The sequence below is a fragment of the Oncorhynchus mykiss genome, chromosome 6 (genome assembly GCF_057628025.1).
Source record: "Oncorhynchus mykiss isolate SJ-2025 chromosome 6, ASM5762802v1, whole genome shotgun sequence".
Taxonomy (NCBI): domain Eukaryota; kingdom Metazoa; phylum Chordata; class Actinopteri; order Salmoniformes; family Salmonidae; genus Oncorhynchus; species Oncorhynchus mykiss.
In genome coordinates, this window is record NC_143027.1 from 8,987,651 (window position 1) to 9,012,257 (window position 24,607).

The window sequence follows — 24,607 nt, forward strand, 5'->3', positions numbered from 1 at the left end:
TTTATAAATATGACACTGTGGTTGGTTTAACAAGAAGTTAATCTTTAAACCTATGTAAAATATGTTTTGTTTTCTGAATTTTTATAATGAGCATTTCTGTAATTGAATTTGTCGCTCTGCAACCTCACTGGATGTTGGCCAGATGGGACGCTAGCGTCTCACATACCCTAGAGAGGTTAACTCCACCGTATTAGCGCAATACATGGTTGCCATCGCACTCAGGCCAGGTTCACCTACAACGAGAGACGTGCGCAGGCGCACTAATAAGCGTGATAGCACCGTAATAACAAAGATAGTGATACTTAAAACATGAACTTAACAATCTCCCACTTTAAAGACAAATTAAACATCAGCAAAGTATTTAAAGGTTTCAGGTATTATTTACGTTACCCATTACAGATGGGTTGTGTGACAGTTTTTATTTGTGTTTCTCAATCTACCTGAGAGAATTTGTCAATAATAGCCACAGCGGTTTATATCCCCCGATATCACGACGGCCTTCAAAGATCTTCACTGGACTTTATGCACACTGGAATCCACATACCCTGAGTCTGCATTTATTGTAGCTGGGGATTTTAACAAAGCAAATTTGAGGAAAATGTATTTATTGTTGTACTCGCCCTGCTAAAACGCTCGACCATTCCTATACTACCTTCCAGACTGCGTATAAGACCCTTCCCCGCCCTCCATTCGTCAAATCGGACCACGATTCCATCTTGCTCCTCCCCTCCTATTGGCAGAAACTCAAACAGGAAGCACCCGTGGTAAGGACGAATCAACGCTGGTCTGAACAATCGGAATCCACAATTCAAGATTTGTTTTGGTCACAGTGACTGGGATAACTTCAGGAAATATCGACACAAACTAATTCACCGTATTGATATATCAGGAAGTGCATAGGAGATGTTGTACCCACTGTGACTATTAAAACCTACCCCAACCAGAAACCGTGGATAGATGGGAGCATTCACACACAACTGAAAGCGCGAACCACCGCATTTAACCAGGGCTAGAAGACTGGGAGTATAGAAGAATACAAAGCATCGGTATAGGCACAAAGATGAGTCCCAGTTCATAGGCTCAGACACCAGACGTATTTGGCAGGGTCAACAGACAATCATAGATTAGAAAATGAAATCCAGCCACGTCGCGGACTGTAAGGTGCATGTATTCAGTGCTTGTGACCAATACAATTTGATTTAGATTTTAATGGTATTAATATTAATTTGCATATATTTCCGTTAATTCACATATATTCCCGTTAATTCCCACGAAAAGTTTCCACCTCCTGAATATTCCCCAAAATGTGCAAACCTACTTAATAGCAAGGGGATATCTGTAGGGACCACATCTGTTTCAATGTGACTCTTAGTCTGACACATTGTTGCTGGTATCTTGACTCTCTTGGTAGAATGGACGATTCTCTCATCTCCAAATTTGAAAGCTCTTTTGCTTGGCGTGTCAATCATATGTTGTACGTCTTTCATATTTAGTTTACTGACATGGCTGTCAAGCCATTTTGCACCACAAACTGTGCAGTACATGCAGTATCAATCACAGCTGATCCTAACAATTCAACTATAAAGATCTCAGTATCAGAAGCAGATTGGTTTGAAAACAGTAATGTTACACTGCTCAATCTCTGTGTTTACATTTTCCTCTGTTAGTTTAACTTGTTCATTTTTACGAGGACAGTCTTCAACACAAACGGTAAGTGCTTTGACAAATAGCACATTTTGATCTCCGTCCATATCTGTCCAGTGGATTTGTGCCGGGCAATGGCGCCCTCGTCTGGTTGTCTTGAGAACATGACTTGTTGGAGCCTTTTCTCTGCTGCTCAGTGTCATGCTGCGTCACTCACTTACATTCCATCTGTTATCGGTGCGACAGACGTCTTATTCAACAGAAATTATTTTTTTAGTGCCCGACTAAATTGACGCAAAAGTCAGCACAGTACAAGCAGTCAAAGCCAACTGTTTCTCCCTACCATCCAGACATGCAGTATCTAGCAACAAAGCCAACTGTTTCTCCCTACCATCCAGACATGCAGTATCTAGCAACTTGAAAGCTAACACTGCACCCGGGAGAACCATCTCGTAACTTACATGAGCATCCTATTGTACCTCTGTTCGAGATCAATTATGTAGCCCGTCAACGCAACCAAAAGGTCTTTAGTAACACTGTCAAAAGTTTTTGAATATGTCTCGTAGGCACCGTCTTTCTCTTTTAACCTTTCTGATCTCCCCATCCCGGATCCGGGATCGTGAATACAGACTCAAGCTCATTACCATAACGCAACGTTAACTATTCATGAAAATCGCAAATGAAATGAAATAAATATGCTAGCTCTCAAGCTTAGCCTTTTGTTAACAACACTGTCATCTCAGATTTTCAAAATATGCTTCTCAACCATTGCAAAACAAGCATTTGTGTAACAGTATTGATGGCTAACGTAGCATTTAGCATTAGCATTCAGCTGGCAACATTTACACAAAAAAACAGAAAAGCATTCAAATAAAATCATTTACCTTTGAAGAACTTCAGATGTTTTCAATGAGGAGACTCTCAGATAGCAAATGTTCAGTTTTTCCTGAAATATTATTTGTTTAGGACAAATCGCTCCGTTTTTTGCGTCACGTTTAGCTATGAAAAAAACCCTGTATCCAGGATTGTGTAAATCTATCAGCAAGCTCATTAGCATAACACAACGTTAACTATTTATGAAAATCGCAAATGAAATTAAATAAATATGCCATCTCTCAAGCTTAGCCTTTTGTAAACAACACTGTCATCTCAGATTTTCAAAATATGCTTCTCAACCATAGGAAAACAATCATTTGTGTAAAAGTAGCTAGCTAGCGTTAGCATTTAGCGTTAGCATTTAGCATTAGCGTTAGCATCCAGCACGCAACATTAACAAAAACATAAAAGCCTTCAAATAAAATCATTTACCTTTGAAGAACTTCTGATGTTTTCAATGAGGATACTCTGTTAGATAGCAGATGCTCAGATTTTCCAAAAAGATTCTTTGTGTATTAGAAAAAGCTCCGTTTTATTCATCACATTTGGCTACCAAAAAAAATCCGAAAATTCAGTCCTCAAAACTCGAACTTTTTTCCAAATTAACTCCATAATATCGACTGAAAACATGGCAAACGTTGTTTAGAATCAATCATCAAGGTGTTTTTCACATATCTCTTCATTGATACATCGTTCTTGGACACATGCTTTCTCCCCTGAATCAAATGGTAAAGTAGAAGAAGCTGGCAATTGCGCACCGAATTCGACGCAGGACACCAGGCGGACACTTGGAAAATGTAGTCGCTTATGGTCAATCTTCCAATGATATGCCTACAAATACGTCACAATGCTGCTAAGACCTTGGGCGAACGACAGAAAGTGTAGGCTCATTCCTTGCGCAATCACAGCCATATAAGGAGACAATGGAAAACAGAGCTTCAGAAATTCTGCTAATTCCTGGTTGATGCATCATCTTGGTTTCGCCTATAGAATGAGATCTGGGGCACTTACAGACAAAATCTTTGTAGATTCTGAAACTTCAGAGTGTTTTCTTTCCAAAACTGTCAAGAATATGCATAGTCGAGCATCTTTTCGTGACAAAATATCGCGCTTAAAACGGGAACGTTTTTTATCCAAAAATGAAATGGCGCCCCTAGAGATCTAACAGGTTAAGACACACAGAATCCAGTGTCCTCATCGAAGTTCCCATACCGTCGTCCTTGTTCCAATCCTCAACGGATTTTCCCAGCCCCTTCTCTCTCTCCCTCCCTGCCTCCCTCTCTGTACCTCACTAACTCACTCACCCACTCACTCACAGGTGCACCAGTTCAGTAACAAGCAGACGGAGATGACCCTGAGGGTTGCCTCCCTGGACTATCTAGGCACGGTGGCCGCTCGCCTGCGCAAAGATGCCGTCACCAGCAAGATGGACCAGCGATCCATTGACCGCATCCTGAAAGAGGTAGGGAACAACATGACTGCTGTTTCTCAGATCCTGCATTCAGAGGTGGACACGACTTGAAGGCGGCCAACCAATTAGGATGGCGGGGGGGGGACCAAACGCGCAGAAGGGTTGGAACATTTTGAATTTTTTTCCCTTTTCCCACACAGACCCAAGGTGACGACGAGACCCAGCAACTGCAGAAAGCCCTTCTGGACTACATGGAGGAGAACACAGAGACCGACCCTTCACTATTGGTCAGTTTGTGTTACACCACTACGCTCAATATTTAGATTTTGATCAACTTTGAGATTATTTTTTTGGAAGGAATAGATGCTTAACAAATAATATATTAATTAGAGATTTCCTTCTACTAACTGTGTACTTTGCTTTTGCCAGTTTGCCAGGAAGTTCTACATAGCGCAGTGGTTCCGCGACACCACCATAGAGACCGAGAAGACCATGAAGAGCCAGAAACGGGACCGGGAAGAGGACTCGTCGGACGGCCCTGGCCACCACGCCAAGGACATCGAGACCATTGGGGAGGTCATGCAGCGGGCCGAGGCACGCAAGAAGTTCCTCCGCAAGATCATAAAGACGGTCCCCTCCCATTTCACCACCCTGAGGTACTGCACGTCTGTGTGTCTGTCTGTCCCGAGGTATTTGGAAATAGATTTTTAATACCGTCAGTACTGTTGAAACTGTTTCTAGTTCAGTACATTTGACTATTTGTAGCTGCTTTTTAGGTTAACCTGCAGTCAACTAGTGAAATATGTTAGGAGATAAATCAGATCCCGTTCTTCCGTTCTCCTGTCACATTATCTTACATTCAGAGTATTTGAGCAGAGTTGTGTGGTTGGAAATCCCAGTCATCGCGTGCCACATCCTTTACAACGCTCACAAGAAAATAAACTGCCGTTCCATATTCACTCCATTCATTAAAATCCCAGTTTAACCAACATCCATCTATTGTTGTGACTACCTGGATCTACCATTTTGGTTTAGAAGTATTGAAACCAAACCATATGATTTGAGTGAAAAGTATTTGAATAAACAACATGAAAAGATGAATGTAAGAAATGCACATTTCAAATAGACTACATGTCATATTAAACAGCATATAAACACTGTAAATAGGTTACATGTTATATTAAACATGATATAAACACTGTAAATAGGCTACATGTCATATTAAACATGATATAAACACTGTAAATAGGCTACATGTCATATTAAACATGATATAAACACTGTAAATAGGCTACATGTCATATTAAACAGCATATAAACACTGTAAATAGGCTACATGTCATATTAAACATGATATAAACACTGTAAATAGGCTACATGTCATATTAAACAGCATATAAACACTGTAAATAGGCTACATGTCATATTAAACAGCATATAAACACGATAAATAGACTACATGTCATATTAAACATGATATAAACACTGTAAATAGACTACATGTCATATTAAACAGCATATAAACACTGTAAATAGACTACATGTCATATTAAACATGATATAAACACTGTAAATAGACTACATGTCATATTAAACAGCATATAAACACTGTAAATAGACTACATGTCATATTAAACAGCATATAAACACGATAAATAGACTACATGTCATATTAAACAGCATATAAACACTGTAAATAGACTACATGTCATATTAAACAGCATATAAACACTGTAAATAGACTACATGTCATATTAAACAGCATATAAACACTGTAAATAGACTACATGTCATATTAAACATGATATAAACACTGTAAATAGACTACATGTCATATTAAACAGCATATAAACACTGTAAATAGATTACATGTCATATTAAACAGCATATAAACACTGTAAATAGACTACATGTCATATTAAACATGATATAAACACTGTAAATAGACTACATGTCATATTAAACATGATATAAACACTGTAAATAGACTACATGTCATATTAAACAGCATATAAACACTGTAAATAGACTACATGTCATATTAAACAGCATATAAACACTGTAAATAGGCTACATGTCATATTAAACAGCATATAAACACTGTAAATAGGCTACATGTCATATTAAACAGCATATTAACACTGTAAATAGACTACATGTCATATTAAACATGATATAAACACTGTAAATAGGCTACATGTCATATTAAACAGCATAGAAACACTGTAAATAGACTACATGTCATATTAAACATGATATAAACACTGTAAATAGGCTACATGTCATATTAAACAGCATATAAACACAATAAATAGACTACATGTTATATTAAACAGCATATAAACACAATAAATAGACTACATGTCATATTAAACAGCATATAAACACAATAAATAGACTACATGTCATATTAAACAGCATATAAACACAATAAATAGGCTACATGTCATATTAAACAGCATATAAACACAATAAATAGACTACATGTCATATTAAACAGCATATAAACACAATAAATAGGCTACATGTCATATTAAACAGCATATAAACACTGTAAATAGACTACATGTCATATTAAACAGCATATAAACACTGTAAATAGACTACATGTCATATTAAACAGCATATAAACGATAAATAGGCTACATGTCATATTAAACAGCATATAAACACTGTAAATAGACTACATGTCATATTAAACAGCATATAAACACAATAAATAGACTACATGTCATATTAAACAGCATAGAAACACTGTAAATAGACTACATGTCATATTAAACAGCATATAAACACTGTAAATAGACTACATGTCATATTAAACAGCATATAAACGATAAATAGGCTACATGCCATATTAAACAGCATATTAACACTGTAAATAGACTACATGTCATATTAATCAGCATATAAACACTGTAAATAGGCTACATGTCATATTAAACAGCATATAAACACAATAAATAGACTACATGTCATAATAAACAGCATATAAACACGATAAATAGACTACATGTCATATTAAACAGCATATAAACACTGTAAATAGACTACATGTCATATTAATCAGCATATAAACACTGTAAATAGACTACATGTCATATTAAACAGCATATAAACACTGTAAATAGACTACATGTCATATTAATCAGCATATAAACACTGTAAATAGACTACATGTCATATTAAACAGCATATAAACACGATAAATAGACTACATGTCATATTAAACATGATATAAACACTGTAAATAGGCTACATGTCATATTAAACATGATATAAACACTGTAAATAGACTACATGTCATATTAAACAGCATATAAACACTGTAAATAGGCTACATGTCATATTAAACATGATATAAACACTGTAAATAGACTACATGTCATATTAAACAGCATATAAACACTGTAAATAGACTACATGTCATATTAAACAGCATATAAACACTGTAAATAGGCTACATGTCATATTAAACATGATATAAACACTGTAAATAGGTTACATGTCATATTAAACATGATATAAACACTGTAAATAGACTACATGTCATATTAAACAGCATATAAACACTGTAAATAGACTACATGTCATATTAAACAGCATATAAACACTGTAAATAGACTACATGTCATATTAAACATGATATAAACACTGTAAATAGGCTACATGTCATATTAAACAGCATATAAACACTGTAAATAGACTACATGTCATATTAAACAGCATATAAACACGATAAATAGACTACATGTCATATTAAACATGATATAAACACTGTAAATAGACTACATGTCATATTAAACATGATATAAACACTGTAAATAGACTACATGTCATATTAAACAGCATATAAACACTGTAAATAGACTACATGTCATATTAAACAGCATATAAACACTGTAAATAGGCTACATGTTATATTAAACATGATATAAACACTGTAAATAGACTACATGTCATATTAAACAGCATATAAACACGATAAATAGACTACATGTCATATTAAACATGATATAAACACTGTAAATAGACTACATGTCATATTAAACAGCATATAAACACTGTAAATAGGCTACATGTTATATTAAACATGATATAAACACTGTAAATAGACTACATGTCATATTAAACAGCATATAAACACGATAAATAGACTACATGTCATATTAAACATGATATAAACACTGTAAATAGACTACATGTCATATTAAACATGATATAAACACTGTAAATAGACTACATGTCATATTAAACAGCATATAAACACTGTAAATAGACTACATGTTATATTAAACATGATATAAACACTGTAAATAGACTACATGTCATATTAAACAGCATATAAACACTGTAAATAGGCTACATGTCATATTAAACAGCATATAAACACTGTAAATAGGCTACATGTCATATTAAACAGCATATAAACACTGTAAATAGGCTACATGTCATATTAAACAGCATATAAACACTGTAAATAGGCTACATGTCATATTAAACAGCATATAAACACTGTAAATAGGCTACATGTCATATTAAACAGCATATAAACACTGTAAATAGACTACATGTCATATTAAACATGATATAAACACTGTAAATAGGCTACATGTCATATTAAACAGCATATAAACACGATAAATAGACTACATGTCATATTAAACAGCATATAAACACTGTAAATAGGTTACATGTCATATTAAACATGATATAAACACTGTAAATAGACTACATGTCATATTAAACAGCATAGAAACACTGTAAATACACTACATGTCATATTAAACAGCATAGAAACACTGTAAATAGACTACATGTCATATTAAACATGATATAAACACTGTAAATAGACTACATGTCATATTAAACATGATATAAACACTGTAAATAGACTACATGTCATATTAAACAGCATATAAACACTGTAAATAGGCTACATGTCATATTAAACAGCATATAAACACTGTAAATAGACTACATGTCATATTAAACATGATATAAACACTGTAAATAGACTACATGTCATATTAAACATGATATAAACACTGTAAATAGACTACATGTCATATTAAACAGCATATAAACACTGTAAATAGGCTACATGTCATATTAAACAGCATATAAACACTGTAAATAGACTACATGTCATATTAAACAGCATATAAACACTGTAAATAGACTACATGTCATATTAAACAGCATATAAACACTGTAAATAGGTTACATGTCATATTAAACATGATATAAACACTGTAAATAGACTACATGTCATATTAAACATGATATAAACACTGTAAATAGACTACATGTCATATTAAACAGCATATAAACACGATAAATAGACTACATGTCATATTAAACATGATATAAACACTGTAAATAGACTACATGTCATATTAAACAGCATATAAACACTGTAAATAGACTACATGTCATATTAAACAGCATATAAACACTGTAAATAGGTCAGGAGCCAGACAGGGAGCCTGAATGATTTAGGCTGTATTATTTGTATTATTTCAAGGCTATAACATACAAAATGAAATACATTGTGAAGCGTTTGCCAGTGACACACTATTCTGCCAGGGACATAAAGCCTGCTGCATTAAAACATTTTGTTGTAGTCACTCATTATAGTAAAGTATGCATATAGGCTCCGAATTCATCTTTAGAAGCAGGAGTCTGGCCAGTCTGTGTCTTCAGGCTCGTGATGGTGCCTGGAGAAGCCGGCCAGCAGTGGAGAATATCCTCTCCACACTTGCAGAGCCACTGGGGATAATTAACACCCTTTGGGCCACTCTTGCCAGGCTGGGCAGGGATGCAGAGTTTTTTTTTTAAAATTTTATTTTTTAAAGGTTTTTAGGCTAAATAACCCAATCAAACCGGAAAGCTCCTTGAACGTGGGAAAATGCCAGGCCTTTTGGGCCAAAAGTCAGTGGCCTATAGTATTGATAATGGCACCAAAATGAACAAAACATTTAAGTTTTAGAAATACTTTGCTACAATGACAATGCATGCTTTGTCAGGCATGTCCTGAGTTTGTGAAGTGAGCGCTGCGGGCGAGAATGCCGACGCTCCGGCCTTTGGGAATCTCTCTCCCCAGCTCTGCTCCGCTCACATACTCTGTTTACACTGTAAATCTTACCGTAGTTCAATCACAACAGTTGAGCCAGTCACGTGTTAGTTTGTAAATACAACAGGAGGAAGTAGAAGCAGGTGAGACCAGCTGTTTTTTTGTGTGGTTTAATTGGCTAGTCATCTCAGCGTAGCGCCTGTTCTGCCGTTCCATCAGAAAAAGCATGCGTCATACGTTTTGTGTTCATTTGCACAATGTCTCTTGTTCACAAACTTGTAAATATCCAAACATGGGAGAAATATGGTAATTATGATATGAACATCTGTATTCCTGCACAACCCTAGGTCAGACCACCCAGTGGAATAGTGTTAGTCATTGTAATTATATATATTATATTTCTAGAATATCTATTCATTTATGGATATAATTATATTACGATGCTGAACCATCTCCGTAACAAGGCTGTTGTATAGCCTGATGTGAAGGATCAGCTGTCTGAGCAAGCTATCTGTAAATACTATGACTTAACCCTCTTGCTCTTTTACACCCCAGTATCTCTACTTGCACATCATCATCTGCACATCTATCACTCCAGTGTTAATAATTGTCATTATTTTTGCCTTTATGGCCTATTTATTGCCTTTACCTCCCTACTCTTCTACATTTGCACACACTACATAAATAGACAAATATTTTATTTTGTGTTATTGCCTGTACGTTTGTTTATGTGTAACTCTGTTTTTGTCGCACTTTGCTTTATCTTGGCCAGGTCGCAGTTGTAAATGAGAACTTGTTCTCAACTAGCCTACCTGGTTAAATAAAGATGTTCTCAACTGGCCTACCTGGTTAAATAAAGATGTTCTCAACTGGCCTACCTGGTTAAATAAAGGTGGAATAAAAAAGGAGATGGGCCCCCAGTGGTTGATGTAAATCCTAAAACTGTTTTCCCCAACCGGTTCTGTGTTGGCAGAATGAACTCTGACACGGTGGACTACGACGACTCCTGTCTCATCGTCCGCTACTTAGCCTCCATGAGGCCGTTCGCCCAGAGCTTTGATATTTACTTAACCCAGGCAAGAAACCCACAAGCATGTTCTTTTTATTCATCTGCTTTGTTGCTTTCTGTTCATTTATGTACTTTATTTTGTGGTTTTTACTGAATAGTGTTGTGGTTTTAAATTATGTTTGATTTGAAGCTGTTAAATGAACTCAGGGCCCATAATCAAAATGCTTCTCAGAGTTGGAGTATAGATCTCGTTTCCATCAGTTTCACCTTCTAGATCATAATGAATACCATTGTATGGACAGAGGGTCGTACCTGATACCAGATCAGCTCTCCTTCTTTATGTTGCTCTGTCCTACCAGGCAGTGAGTAACAATGAGCAACACCATGGCTTTTCTCTCACTCTCTTTCTCCATCTCCCTTCTTCTTTCTCTTCGCTCTCTCTCTCTTTCCATTACCCCTCCCCTCGCTCTCTTTCCATTACCCCTTCTCTCTCTCTGTCTCTCTTTCCATTACCCTCTTTCTCTCTCTCTAGATCTTGCGAGTGCTGGGGGAGAGTGCAATCGCTGTCCGGACAAAAGCCATGAAATGTCTGTCTGAGGTGGTTTCTGTGGATCCTAGCATTCTTTCCAGGGTAAGAGTGTATAATGTGTGACCAGTCTTGTCCTGTGGCAGTGTGAAAGAAACATGTTTTTTTGCTTTGTATGTGTTCTATTTTTAAAACTTGACGGATGAAATGGTGCGTTAACAGTGGACGGAATGAACAACATTTTTTTTTGTTTTTTTTTTGTGGTGTGTTCCCTTTAACCTTGTTCTCCCCTGTCTGTGTGTGCAGTTGGACATGCAGCGCGGAGTGCATGGCCGTCTGATGGACAACTCCACCAGCGTGCGCGAGGCGGCCGTGGAGCTTCTGGGCCGCTTCGTGCTGAGCCGACCCCAGCTCACTGAGCAGTACTACGACATGCTTATCGAGAGGATTCTGGTGAGCCCCGAGCAACACATCGCAACGCACACTTCCCAAGTGTTTGAAAAAGCGATCTCAGCTGAAGAGTGTTGCACTGGATTCCGTCAATCCATTTGAGACTTTATGGATAGTTCACCTCGTGTTCATGCACATTTGTTGTCTTCCACTGCCACCTATTGGCTAAATAAAAGCATTGCACCTACCACTTGCGCTCAGTTAAAATGTACAGCCTTTTACTTTTTGAAGTTGTATACTTGAGATATGAGACGGTCAGTAAGTTTCTGCATGCTCTATCTCTTCCTCAGGACACGGGCATCAGCGTGAGGAAGAGGGTGATTAAGATCCTGAGAGACATCTGTCTGGAGCAGCCCACCTTCAACAAGATTACAGAGATGTGTGTGAGGATGATCCGTCGGGTCAACGACGAGGAGGGCATTAAGGTACTGTTCTTATCATTAGGGCCCAGAGTTGATCCTGACCAGGATCACAACAACTACAGACCCTATTGTTTCTAGGCTTAAAGGTGCAATGTGTAGAAAAATATAAAACATTTTCACGTTTGTCTAATTTCAGTTTGTGACACAACAAGCGACGTGTTGTGTAGAGAATCATTATACCATCTAAACTGCTGTGAAATATTTTTTTTAACACAGGATATGTATATTTTCTATAACCAAAAAAATATCGTTTTTTTCCCCCAGCTGTTTGAAGCTGATGTACATAAACAAAAGTAAAAATAATAAAAAAATTGACTTACGGAGGGGAAGCATAGAAATATGACGCATAGAATGGATCTACCGCTTATCGGACTTACATTCAATGAGAATGACAGTTCTATAACTAACATTCCTATCTGGAATCAGTCATACACAAAACGCTATACTGGACCTTTTTAAACTGCTGTATTGTCCGCTAGTTGAGTAGTTGTGTATTCTGAGAAGAAGCTGTCTACCCAGTAGATTAGATGAGTTTATTAATCACATGCACAGCATAAGAATGTCACTGTACCCTACGATTTATATCTGCATCAGTGGAACGGTGAAGTTCTTATGCTCCAACAGTGCAAGTAAAAATGAAAAAGTCAATGAGACAATAATATACACACTTACCTCCTGTAAGAACTTGAAGCTTCACTGTCTCCATGTGTGCCGTATTGACTCAACTGTAATGCTTGTCCCTATGACAGAAACTAGTAAACGAAACATTCCAGAAGCTGTGGTTCACCCCGACCCCGGCCCACGACAAAGACACTATGACCAGGAAGATTCTCAACATAACTGACGTGGTGAGTGCACGTCAACGCTGTTGTCATCAAGTTAAACTCAAATCATTTCATGTGTTATTTACATGCGAGTCATTTTGCAGATGTTCTGGTTATTGTCCTACATCCGACTGCATCTTGGATTGTGCGATCGTTAACATGCTCAATGTGTTTTGCAGGTCACGGCTTGCAAAGACACGGGCTACGATTGGTTCGAGCAACTCCTCCAAAATGTAAGTCTTTTAAAAAAAATTTTTGTCGGAGTGCTGTCGCCTTGTCGTATTCACCAGAATGCATCTCTTCGAGTGCCGTTGGGGCTACAAACCTCCTTGTCTTTCTGCTCACTTCTCTCCTCTGTCAGCTGTTGAAAGTGGAGGAAGACGCTGCCTACAAACCGGCCCAGAAGGCTTGTGTGCAGCTCGTGGACAATCTTGTGGAGCACATCCTCAAATACGAGGAGTCTCTTACAGGTAACTTGCCTCCGTTTTGTTTTGACTTGTTTTCCCCAGCCAATTCCAGAGGACACTTTTTAAAAGGATAGATCACTGAAACTATCTAATCACTCATAAACAAATCCGTCAAAAAACCCATCACAGTTTTTGCTTTGTCCTGAAAGCGCTCTCCATCTTGAGAACTTGATTGCTGACGTGCATACTTTTTGGGGTGATTGACCTCTGACATGCATCCTTTTTGAGGAGTTGTATTAACAGTGGACTTATAAACAAAATACTAATATCTAGTTTTTGAGTGAACTATCCCTTTAACCCAGGGCTCTCAAACTGGCGGGCCGTGAGTGGATTTCTTTAATGTAACGTGATTCTTGTCCCCTTTCAGAAAGTAAAGGGGTGAACTCCACGCGCCTGGTGTCCTGCATCACCACTCTCTTCCTGTTCAGCAAGATCCGGGCTCAGCTCATCGTCAAACACGCCATGACCATGCAACCCTACCTGACCACCAAGTGCAATGTGAGATTATCCCAAAGAGCCCTCGTCTCCCACCCCCCCCCAAAAAAAGTCACGATGCAAAACCTAGCAAATCAGAATCGCCTTTATTTGCCAAGTACGTTTGCATGTACCAAGAATTTGACCTGGTAAAATGGTGCTGACCCCAACATTTTATTTAACTAGGCAAGTCAGTTAAGAACAAATTCTTATTTACAACGACGGCCTAGCCCAGACGACACTGGGCCAATTGTGCGCCGCCCTATGGGACTCCCAATCACGGCCGGTTGTGATACAGCCTGGAATCGAATGCCTTAGACCGCTGTACCACTTGGGAGGTAGAATAGGTCTATACAGAATATATAGACCTATTCTTCTTGTGTGTGTATATATATATATATATATATATACACACACACACACACACACACACACACACACAAAATAATGAACAAACAGTATATACTATAGAACAATTCCACATAATGGTACTGGTTGAAATGTTTGGATGGCTCTGTGGTGTTTATTGTAAAATGCACATTTCAGACCACAGTGTGAAGAAAGTCACCTCTAGTGTTGTGATTGTATCACAAGCTAGGTTTCCATCCAGTTGGCCACACATTTCCATTAATATATTCAAAAATATGCATAAAAATAATATGCTAATTTCCCCACCAGAGATGTTGTGCGATGATGTAGGGCACATAAAAATAATATGCTAATTTCCCCACCAGAGATGTTGTGCGATGATGTAGGGCACATAAAAATAATATGCTAATTTCCCCACCAGAGATGTTGTGCGATGATGTAGGGCACATAAAAAGAATATGCTAATTTCCCCACCAGAGATGTTGTGCGATGATGTAGGGCACATAAAAATAATATGCTAATTTCCCCACCAGAGATGTTTTGCGATGATGTAGGGCACATAAAAATAATATGCTAATTTCCCCACCAGAGATGTTGTGCGATGATGTAGGGCACATACAAATAATATGCTAATTTCCCCACCAGAGATGTTTTGCGATGATGTAGGGCACATAAAAATAATATGCTAATTTCCCCACCAGAGATGTTGTGCGATGATGTAGGGCACATAAAAATAATATGCTAATTTCCCCACCAGAGATGTTGTGCGATGATGTAGGGCACATAAAAATAATATGCTAATTTCCCCACCAGAGATGTTGTGCGATGATGTAGGGCACATAAAAATAATATGCTAATTTCCCCACCAGAGATGTTTTGCGATGATGTAGGGCACATAAAAATAATATGCTAATTTCCCCACCAGAGATGTTGTGCGATGATGTAGGGCACATAAAAATAATATGCTAATTTCCCCACCAGAGATGTTGTGCGATGATGTAGGGCACATAAAAATAATATGCTAATTTCCCCACCAGAGATGTTGTGCGATGATGTAGGGCACATAAAAATAACCTGCGGTTAAATTCCCACGTACCGATTTTAAATAAAAAAATACACAACTTAAATGGGTTTCAATAACATTTTCAACTCTACTGATGGTTTTGTCACTAAACATTTTGTATTTAATAGTGAATGTGCCCACTGTGGTATTGGCAGCTTCTCTCTAGCAAACAGCGTGCAGATACAGTGCAGGTATAGCCTACATGATGAGCAAGATTATTTTAACCAGAACAAGACCCTAGATATTTATTGAACGGAGCATCAAGCTCATCTTTCACCACCCTGTGAAGTTCATCAGTAGTAGTTTATTAAACTGTATGTTTGTGTCGTAGTGGGAGGACCACACAACATATGACTCCCAAGTTTCACTTTGATATGATGGTTATTATATCAATATTTGCACATAAAGGCGTTTCCACTGACATTTCTTGCATAGTTAATTTTACTGACACGAAGATCCCGCCTTGTCTAGTGTGTTTTGTTTTGTCGACATTTGGAAAGTTTACCGTTCAAATTTGCTGTTTCCATCAGGCCTGTCGTGGACTTTATGTTCATATAAAGATTGTATGGAAACCTGAGTATTAATGCTGTGTTGTGGTGCAGAACGCCAGCGACTTCATGGTGATCTGTAACGTGGCCAAGATCCTGGAGCTGGTGATCCCTCTGCTGGAGCACCCCTCTGAGACCTTCCTCACCACCATAGAGGAAGACCTCATGAAACTCATCATCAAATACGGCATGACGGTGCGTAGAGTCCTAGTGTTCTGGATATATAGGGTTGCAAAACTCCAGGAACTTTCCCAGAATTCCTAGCATTTCCAGAAATATTGGTCGAACGATTTCTTGATTTGCCTGCTTCATCCCCAACCGGGATTTCTGGGAATTTTGAGGAAATTACTTGAATGTTGGATCGCATGCCCTGCACATTTAAAATGAGCTCATGCTTTTTACTAGGCTAGATGGTAGTGTTGTTGTTGCTAAACAACTGAACATATTCCCCCCCTCCCCTTCCGGCCTCTGCCAGGTTGTCCAACACTGTGTCAGCTGCCTCGGTGCCGTGGTCAACAAGGTGACCCACAACTATAAGTTTGTGTGGTCTTGCTTTAACAGATACTATGGTGAGTTCACACACACACCATCTCCTCAGCTTACTCCTGGTGTGTTCAAGCTCTGTCTGTGTTATGACTGACACACAACACGCAGGCGTTTTTGAATTTGATTTGATTATTCAGCCATGTGGATACAATGCATTTCAAATCCATCTAGAGGATATCTAGTATAACCCAGCCGTGTTGTGTTCTTCGAAGGTGCTCTGACCAAGTTGAAGACGCAGCACCAGGAAGATCCCAACAGTACAGCTCTGGCTGCCAACAAGCCGGCCCTCCTGCGCTCCCTCTTCACCGTGGGAGCCTTGTGTCGACACTTTGAGTTCGACATGGAGGAGTTCAAGGGCATCACCAAGGTAAAGGACTCCTTTATAATTCAAACCGAACTCCAGTCATATGGATGGATGTAAAATAACTGGGAATAAGAAATAACTTTTTTAAGCTTCCAACCTACCAATCTTGGTTCCAACCTTCCAACCTGGGCTGACCTGGGCTTTCAACCTGGTACATCAATCATAATCTCTTCTTCTCCCTCGGGCTGTTCTGTCCAGGTGGTAATCAAAGAGAAGGTGCTGGAGCTGCTTCTCTACTTTACCAAACATGAGGACGAGGAGGTGAAGACCAAGGCTATCATCGGCTTAGGTAAAATATCACGCACACCTGCCTCCCCCCATGGCCTGCTGGGTTCACCTTCTGATTCCTCCTCACCTCTTCTAAAATTGGACTGGGGCCAACATTCAGTAGGCCAACTTTGTAGAATGTTATGAGTAGAGCTGAGTTGATTCCTTATTCTACACATTTGAATATTATGTTACATTATGCCAAACCAACATGTCTATCTATGTCTATTTGAACATTCTACAACGTTGTGCCTTTCTGAACGCAGTCCTGCGTTTTTGTTCTGGGTCGCTATGAATTCCAGGGGTATATTGTTTTTCTTTTTTTGTTGCAAAATGTTTTGAACTAATGAATTCACCCGTGGTCTTCCATCCTGTGCTCCATCACAGGCTTCCTGGTGATTATGCACCCTAGCCAGATGTTTTCCCCGGAGGTGAAGACCCTGTACAACGGAATCCTCGCCGACAGGAGCACCTCGGTCAACTTGAAGATCCAGGTGTTGAAGAACCTGCAGACCTATCTGCAGGAGGAGGACTCGCGCATGCAGGAGGCTGACCAGCAGTGTGAGTAACCCCCCGCCTGCTCCGAAGCCAAACCAACCCACTCGCACACCCTCTTACAGCCTCACAGCTTATGGAAGCAAGGACTCAACCATACATGAGATCAAAATGTTTTTTCAGATTGCCCCTTTTAACGTGACAAACAAATATTCCCAATCCTATGCCGTACGTGTCAAACTGAGCCTTAACGGTTTGGTAGCAGTCTTCTCTTAACGATGTGTGCTGCTCTGTCTTCAGCCGTTGGTGACTGTCTGTCTCTCGTCATGCAGGGAAGAAGCTGTCCAAGCAGGAGGACCTGAAGGAGATGGGGGATATCTCATCGGGCATGAGCAGTTCCATCATGCAGCTGTACCTCAAGCAGGTGCTGGAAGCCTTCTTCCACACCCAGTCCAGCGTGCGCCACTTTGCCCTCAACGTCATCGCACTCACCCTCAACCAGGGCCTCATCCACCCCGTGCAGGTAAACCATGCTTGTTTGGGGGGAAAAATGAATCCTTTTGGCAGTCTATAACCCTGTCTGTGACACTCTTTCTTTACTGGGAGAATATTGGAATGAAGTGCCCATTCCATAGGATGTTTTCCTCGTACCAGTGTGTGTTAGCACGAGAGGGTCTGAAACCTTTTCTTGCCCGGGGACCCCCTCCCAGGCAAACCGGCGTCCCAGGGACCCCCTGCCAGGCAAACCGGCATCCCAGGGACCCCATCATACGCTAGCTTAACTTTTTGATGATGGCAAGGAGAAGCAATCAACATATTTAAAATGAAAAGATTTGGTAGATAATTGTAAGAGGAAGTGTATTATTAGCCAGCAACTGCTAAGAGCAGCTGTTTAGCTTGTTAAACAAAGGTTAGCCATACTGTATGTCCATGTCAAGAAAGCTTAACCAATAGCCAGCGGCACGGGTAGCCTATTCACGGGTGCTTTTTCAGTGTAATCTGCTCAATGTTAGTTGAAGTTTACATTTAGAAAGAGTATATCCTATTTTCTGCTGTAGATATGTATTTCAAACTTTGTTTATTCTGTTGCAAGCGATATTCCTAAAAAAATATTATTTTTTTAAATTAAGTTTTTGTATATATTTTTCTCTGACCTCTTGCAGTATTTAGGGATCCGCAGACACACGGTTGAATACCCCTGTGCTAGGATGTTTTTGAAAAATATGTTATATACAATTCGCAATTATTTATACCGATCTAAAACTACGCATAAGTCAGCAATGACAGAGGAAGACTCGACTCTGATACACATGGGAATAATATTTGGTTTCTTTCTGACATTCAGAAGCAGAGCTATGACCTAAAGTCGAGGAGTCAAAGAAATTGGACTTTGCTTGGGAAGTAATTTTATGCAATGTGTGACTCGCTATCAATTGATTGAATCACTTTCTGTAAAATTAAATTGAGGGTTCATATAAATTATCATAAAACATTTGTTAGCTAAATAATATTTGGGGAAATCGGGTCTTTATTTCCCTTATCTATTATCGTCAAATAGCCTACGTAGAGTTTCAGGAAATTAGGTTCAAAACAACATGCTCCAAGGTCCCTCAAATTAAATAAAATCAAGCTAATGCTTTACTTACTATAGGCTATCACAATAAAACAAAAGTTTTTTAAAGAGGGGAGTGTTTTTATTCAAATATAAAAAGAGGACCCTCTGTGTTAGGATGTTTTTCCCTCAGACCCCTGTTAGGATGTTTTCCCCTCAGACCAGTGTCTTTTCTCCAGTGTGTACCGTATCTCATCGCCATGGGAACGGACCCCGAGCCCAGTATGAGAAACAAAGCGGACCAGCAGTTGGTGGAGATCGACAAGAAGTACACCGGATTCATTCACGTGAGTCCATACTCTAAATGGTAGCACACCTCCAAACGTTTAACCATTTATCCTCAAACTCCTCCCATACAGTTCGAAGGTGGTTAACGCCGCGTCTTGAACCCCTCACCGGGTGACCAAAGGATGCGTCATAAATGGCTCCCTATATAGTGCACAACTTTTGACCAAGAGCCCTATTGTCCTTGGTTTAAAGTTGTGCACTATATAGGGGATAAGGTGCCATTTGGGCCTGGTGTTATCAGCTTTCGCTGACGACGCGTCTTCCCTCCTACAGATGAAGGCAGTGGCTGGGATGAAGATGTCCTACCAGGTGCAGCAGGCCATCATGGCGTCCCGCAAGAGCATCATCCGAGGCTTCCGGCATGACGAGACCACCTCGGCCCTCTGCGCCCACCTCTTCTCCATGGTCCGAGGGAACCGGCAGCACCGGCGAGCCTTCCTCATCTCCCTGCTCAACCTGTTTGACGACAGCTCCGTGAGTCTCCTCATCCAAACCCCACCTCTTTTATCAATAGACTATTTGCTTGCTAGTTAGATTTATGTTGTTTTCTTACGGCGTTGGCCTCTTGGCCAGGTCTCCTTTCCTGATAGGCTTCCTGTGTAAATAAAGAAGAAAACTTACTGTTGTTTTAAGTCGAATGTTATTTGTCACGTGCAGAATACATCGGTGTAGACATTACGGAGAAATTATTGCTTTACAAGCCCTTAACCAACGATGCAGAGTTAGATTTGAATAAAAATAGGAACACAAAGAATAAAATACACAAGAATGGAGCTATATACAGGGACTACCAGATCAATGTGGAGCTATATACAGGGACTACCAGATCAATGTGGAGCTATATACAGGGACTACCAGATCAATGTGGAGCTATATACAGGGACTACCAGATCAATGTGGAGCTATATACAGGGACTACCAGATCAATGTGCAGCTATATACAGGGACTACCAGATCAATGTGGAGCTATATACAGGGACTACCGGATCAATGTGCAGCTATATACAGGGACTACCGGATCAATGTGGAGCTATATACAGGGACTACCAGATCAATGTGCAGCTATATACAGGGACTACCAGATCAATGTGCAGCTATATACAGGGACTACCGGATCAATGTGGAGCTATATACAGGGACTACCGGATCAATGTGCAGCTATATACAGGGACTACCAGATCAATGTGCAGCTATATACAGGGACTACCAGATCAATGTGCAGCTATATACAGGGACTACCGGATCAATGTGGAGCTATATACAGGGACTACCAGATCAATGTGCAGCTATATACAGGGACTACCAGATCAATGTGCAGCTATATACAGGGACTACCAGATCAATGTGCAGCTATATACAGGGACTACCGGATCAATGTGGAGCTATATACAGGGACTACCGGATCAATGTGCAGCTATATACAGGGACTACCAGATCAATGTGCAGCTATATACAGGGACTACCGGATCAATGTGCAGCTATATACAGGGACTACCGGATCAATGTGCAGCTATATACAGGGACTACCAGATCAATGTGCAGCTATATACAGGGACTACCAGATCAATGTGCAGCTATATACAGGGACTACCGGATCAATGTGGAGCTATATACAGGGACTACCGGATCAATGTGGAGCTATATACAGGGACTACCGGATCAATGTGGAGCTATATACAGGGACTACCGGATCAATGTGGAGCTATATACAGGGACTACCGGATCAATGTGGAGCTATATACAGGGACTACCGGATCAATGTGCAGCTATATACAGGGACTACCAGATCAATGTGCAGCTATATACAGGGACTACCAGATCAATGTGCAGCTATATACAGGGACTACCAGATCAATGTGCAGCTATATACAGGGACTACCAGATCAATGTGCAGCTATATACAGGGACTACCAGATCAATGTGGAGCTATATACAGGGACTACCAGATCAATGTGCAGCTATATACAGGGACTACCAGATCAATGTGGAGCTATATACAGGGACTACCGGATCAATGTGGAGCTATATACAGGGACTACCGGATCAATGTGCAGCTATATACAGGGACTACCAGATCAATGTGGAGCTATATACAGGGACTACCGGATCAATGTGGAGCTATATACAGGGACTACCGGATCAATGTGGAGCTATATACAGGGACTACCAGATCAATGTGGAGCTATATACAGGGACTACCAGATCAATGTGGAGCTATATACAGGGACTACCAGATCAATGTGCAGCTATATACAGGGACTACCAGATCAATGTGGAGCTATATACAGGGACTACCGGATCAATGTGCAGCTATATACAGGGACTACCAGATCAATGTGCAGCTATATACAGGGACTACCGGATCAATGTGGAGCTATATACAGGGACTACCAGATCAATGTGCAGCTATATACAGGGACTACCAGATCAATGTGCAGCTATATACAGGGACTACCAGATCAATGTGCAGCTATATACAGGGACTACCAGATCAATGTGGAGCTATATACAGGGACTACCAGATCAATGTGGAGCTATATACAGGGAGTACCAGATCAATGTGGAGCTATATACAGGGAGTACCAGATCAATGTGGAGCTATATACAGGGACTACCAGATCAATGTGCAGCTATATACAGGGACTACCAGATCAATGTGGAGCTATATACAGGGACTACCAGATCAATGTGCAGCTATATACAGGGACTACCGGATCAATGTGCAGCTATATACAGGGACTACCGGATCAATGTGCAGCTATATACAGGGACTACCAGATCAATGTGGAGCTATATACAGGGACTACCAGATCAATGTGGAGCTATATACAGGGACTACCAGATCAATGTGCAGCTATATACAGGGACTACCGGATCAATGTGCAGCTATATACAGGGACTACCAGATCAATGTGCAGCTATATACAGGGACTACCAGATCAATGTGCAGCTATATACAGGGACTACCAGATCAATGTGCAGCTATATACAGGGTATTTGCGGTAGATATATACATGAAGGCAGGGTAAAGTGACTAGACATCAGGATAGATGATGATGATGATGATGATGATGATAATAATAATAATAATGTATTTGAGGTAGATATATACATGAAGGCAGGGTAAAGTGACTAGACATCAGGATAGATGATGATGATAATAATAATAATAATAATAATAATGTATTTGAGGTAGATATGTACATGAAGGCAGGGTAAAGTGACTAGACATCAGGATAGATGATGATGATAATAATAATAATAATAATAATAATAATAATAATAATGTATTTGAGGTAGATATGTACATGAAGGCAGGGTAAAGTGACTAGACATCAGGATAGATAAGAGTAGGATTAAAGGAAAGAGTAGCGGCAGCATATGGGTGTGACAGTGTGTTGTTGGTATGCGCGTGTGTATGAATGTGCGCGCTTGACTGATGGCTTGTGTCTCTTGTGCCTCTACAGAAGACTGAAGTGAACATGCTGCTGTTCATAGCCGACAACCTGGCCTGTTTCCCCTACCAGAGCCAGGAGGAGCCCCTCTTCATTATGCACCACATAGACATCACACTGTCTGTGTCCGGCAGCAACCTGCTGCAGACCTTCAAAGAGGTCAGGAGCACACACACGCACACACACACACAATCCTTGTACTCTTAACTAGGCTGGACAGTAGAATGAGTCAAAATTCACCCAAGGCTGAAAATGTCGAAAGAACGTTGGCTAAGCTGGAACACTAGCGCGAGCCCATAGCAAATGAATGGCTAAGCTGGAACACTAGCGCGAGCCCATAGCAAATGAATGGCTAAGCTGGAACACTAGCGCGAGCCCATAGCAAATGAATGGCTAAGCTGGAACACTAGCGTGAGCCCATAGCGAATGAATGGAACGGAACGTTGGCTAAGCTGGAACACTAGCGCGAGCCCATAGCAAATGAATGGAACGTTCCGTTGGCTAAGCTGGAACACTAGCGCGAGCCCATAGCAAATGAATGGCTAAGCTGGAACACTAGCGAGAGCCCATAGCGAATGAATGGAACGGAACGTTGGCTAAGCTGGAACACTAGCGCGAGCCCATAGCAAATGAATGGAACGTTCCGTTGGCTAAGCTGGAACACTAGCGAGAGCCCATAGCAAATTAATGGAACGGAACGTTGGCTAAGCTGGAACACTAGCGCGAGCCCATAGCAAATGAATGGAACAGAACGTTGGCTAAGCTGGAACACTAGCGCGAGCCCATAGCAAATTAATGGAATGGAACGTTGGCTAAGCTGGAACACTAGCGCGAGCCCATAGCAAATGAATGGAACAGAACGTTGGCTAAGCTGGAACACTAGCGCGAGCCCATAGCAAATTAATGGAATGGAACGTTGGCAGAGCCTGTTTTGACTGGAGTGATGGTACCAAAAAATATATCCCTTTTTATTTTACCACTAAAATCTGTTCTTAGGACAAAACTGAAAAATAACTTGTGTAGAAAGTTAACTTCCGCACCTCGATGGTGTCAAGTGTGCTTATGTCTGCATAACGAGGAAGTAGGGAAAAAATGGCAACTTCTGATTGTTTCTGGTCTAGCGTTTGATGACAACGGAATACACTGCCCAGCCTTACATAATTAGAAAGAGGAGATTATCATTATTTAAAAATGGTTTCTGACTTGAAAAAAAATTGAAATATACACATTGTGAGATATTTGGCGAAATATACCAGCATGCCTCTCCATAGGAAAACAATGGGAGGAGCTCAGCGTTCCAAGGGCTAAAGGTGTTTCTGGTCTAGCGTTTGATGACAACGGAATACACTGCCCAGCCTTACATAATTAGAAAGACGAGATTCTCATGATTTAAAATGCTATCAAATTTTGTTTTTTTTAAT

General features: G+C 39.9%; 1 protein-coding gene across 1 annotated transcript in view; it reads left to right on the forward strand.

The window, feature by feature from the left end:
* Window positions 1-24,607, forward strand: part of nipbla (NIPBL cohesin loading factor a) — a 50,139-nt gene that overhangs the window by 21,438 nt on the left and 4,094 nt on the right. The window contains exons 25-44 of the mRNA XM_036979360.2: window positions 3,839-3,982; window positions 4,132-4,218; window positions 4,361-4,587; window positions 10,981-11,083; window positions 11,549-11,647; window positions 11,849-11,995; window positions 12,283-12,417; window positions 13,164-13,262; window positions 13,418-13,471; window positions 13,600-13,708; window positions 14,073-14,203; window positions 16,214-16,354; window positions 16,635-16,728; window positions 16,918-17,072; window positions 17,268-17,358; window positions 17,724-17,897; window positions 18,164-18,354; window positions 19,623-19,730; window positions 20,005-20,205; window positions 23,199-23,345. Of these exons, the coding sequence (XP_036835255.2) occupies window positions 3,839-3,982; window positions 4,132-4,218; window positions 4,361-4,587; window positions 10,981-11,083; window positions 11,549-11,647; window positions 11,849-11,995; window positions 12,283-12,417; window positions 13,164-13,262; window positions 13,418-13,471; window positions 13,600-13,708; window positions 14,073-14,203; window positions 16,214-16,354; window positions 16,635-16,728; window positions 16,918-17,072; window positions 17,268-17,358; window positions 17,724-17,897; window positions 18,164-18,354; window positions 19,623-19,730; window positions 20,005-20,205; window positions 23,199-23,345 (2,637 nt within the window). The remainder of the gene's footprint in view (window positions 1-3,838; window positions 3,983-4,131; window positions 4,219-4,360; window positions 4,588-10,980; window positions 11,084-11,548; window positions 11,648-11,848; window positions 11,996-12,282; window positions 12,418-13,163; window positions 13,263-13,417; window positions 13,472-13,599; window positions 13,709-14,072; window positions 14,204-16,213; window positions 16,355-16,634; window positions 16,729-16,917; window positions 17,073-17,267; window positions 17,359-17,723; window positions 17,898-18,163; window positions 18,355-19,622; window positions 19,731-20,004; window positions 20,206-23,198; window positions 23,346-24,607) is intronic.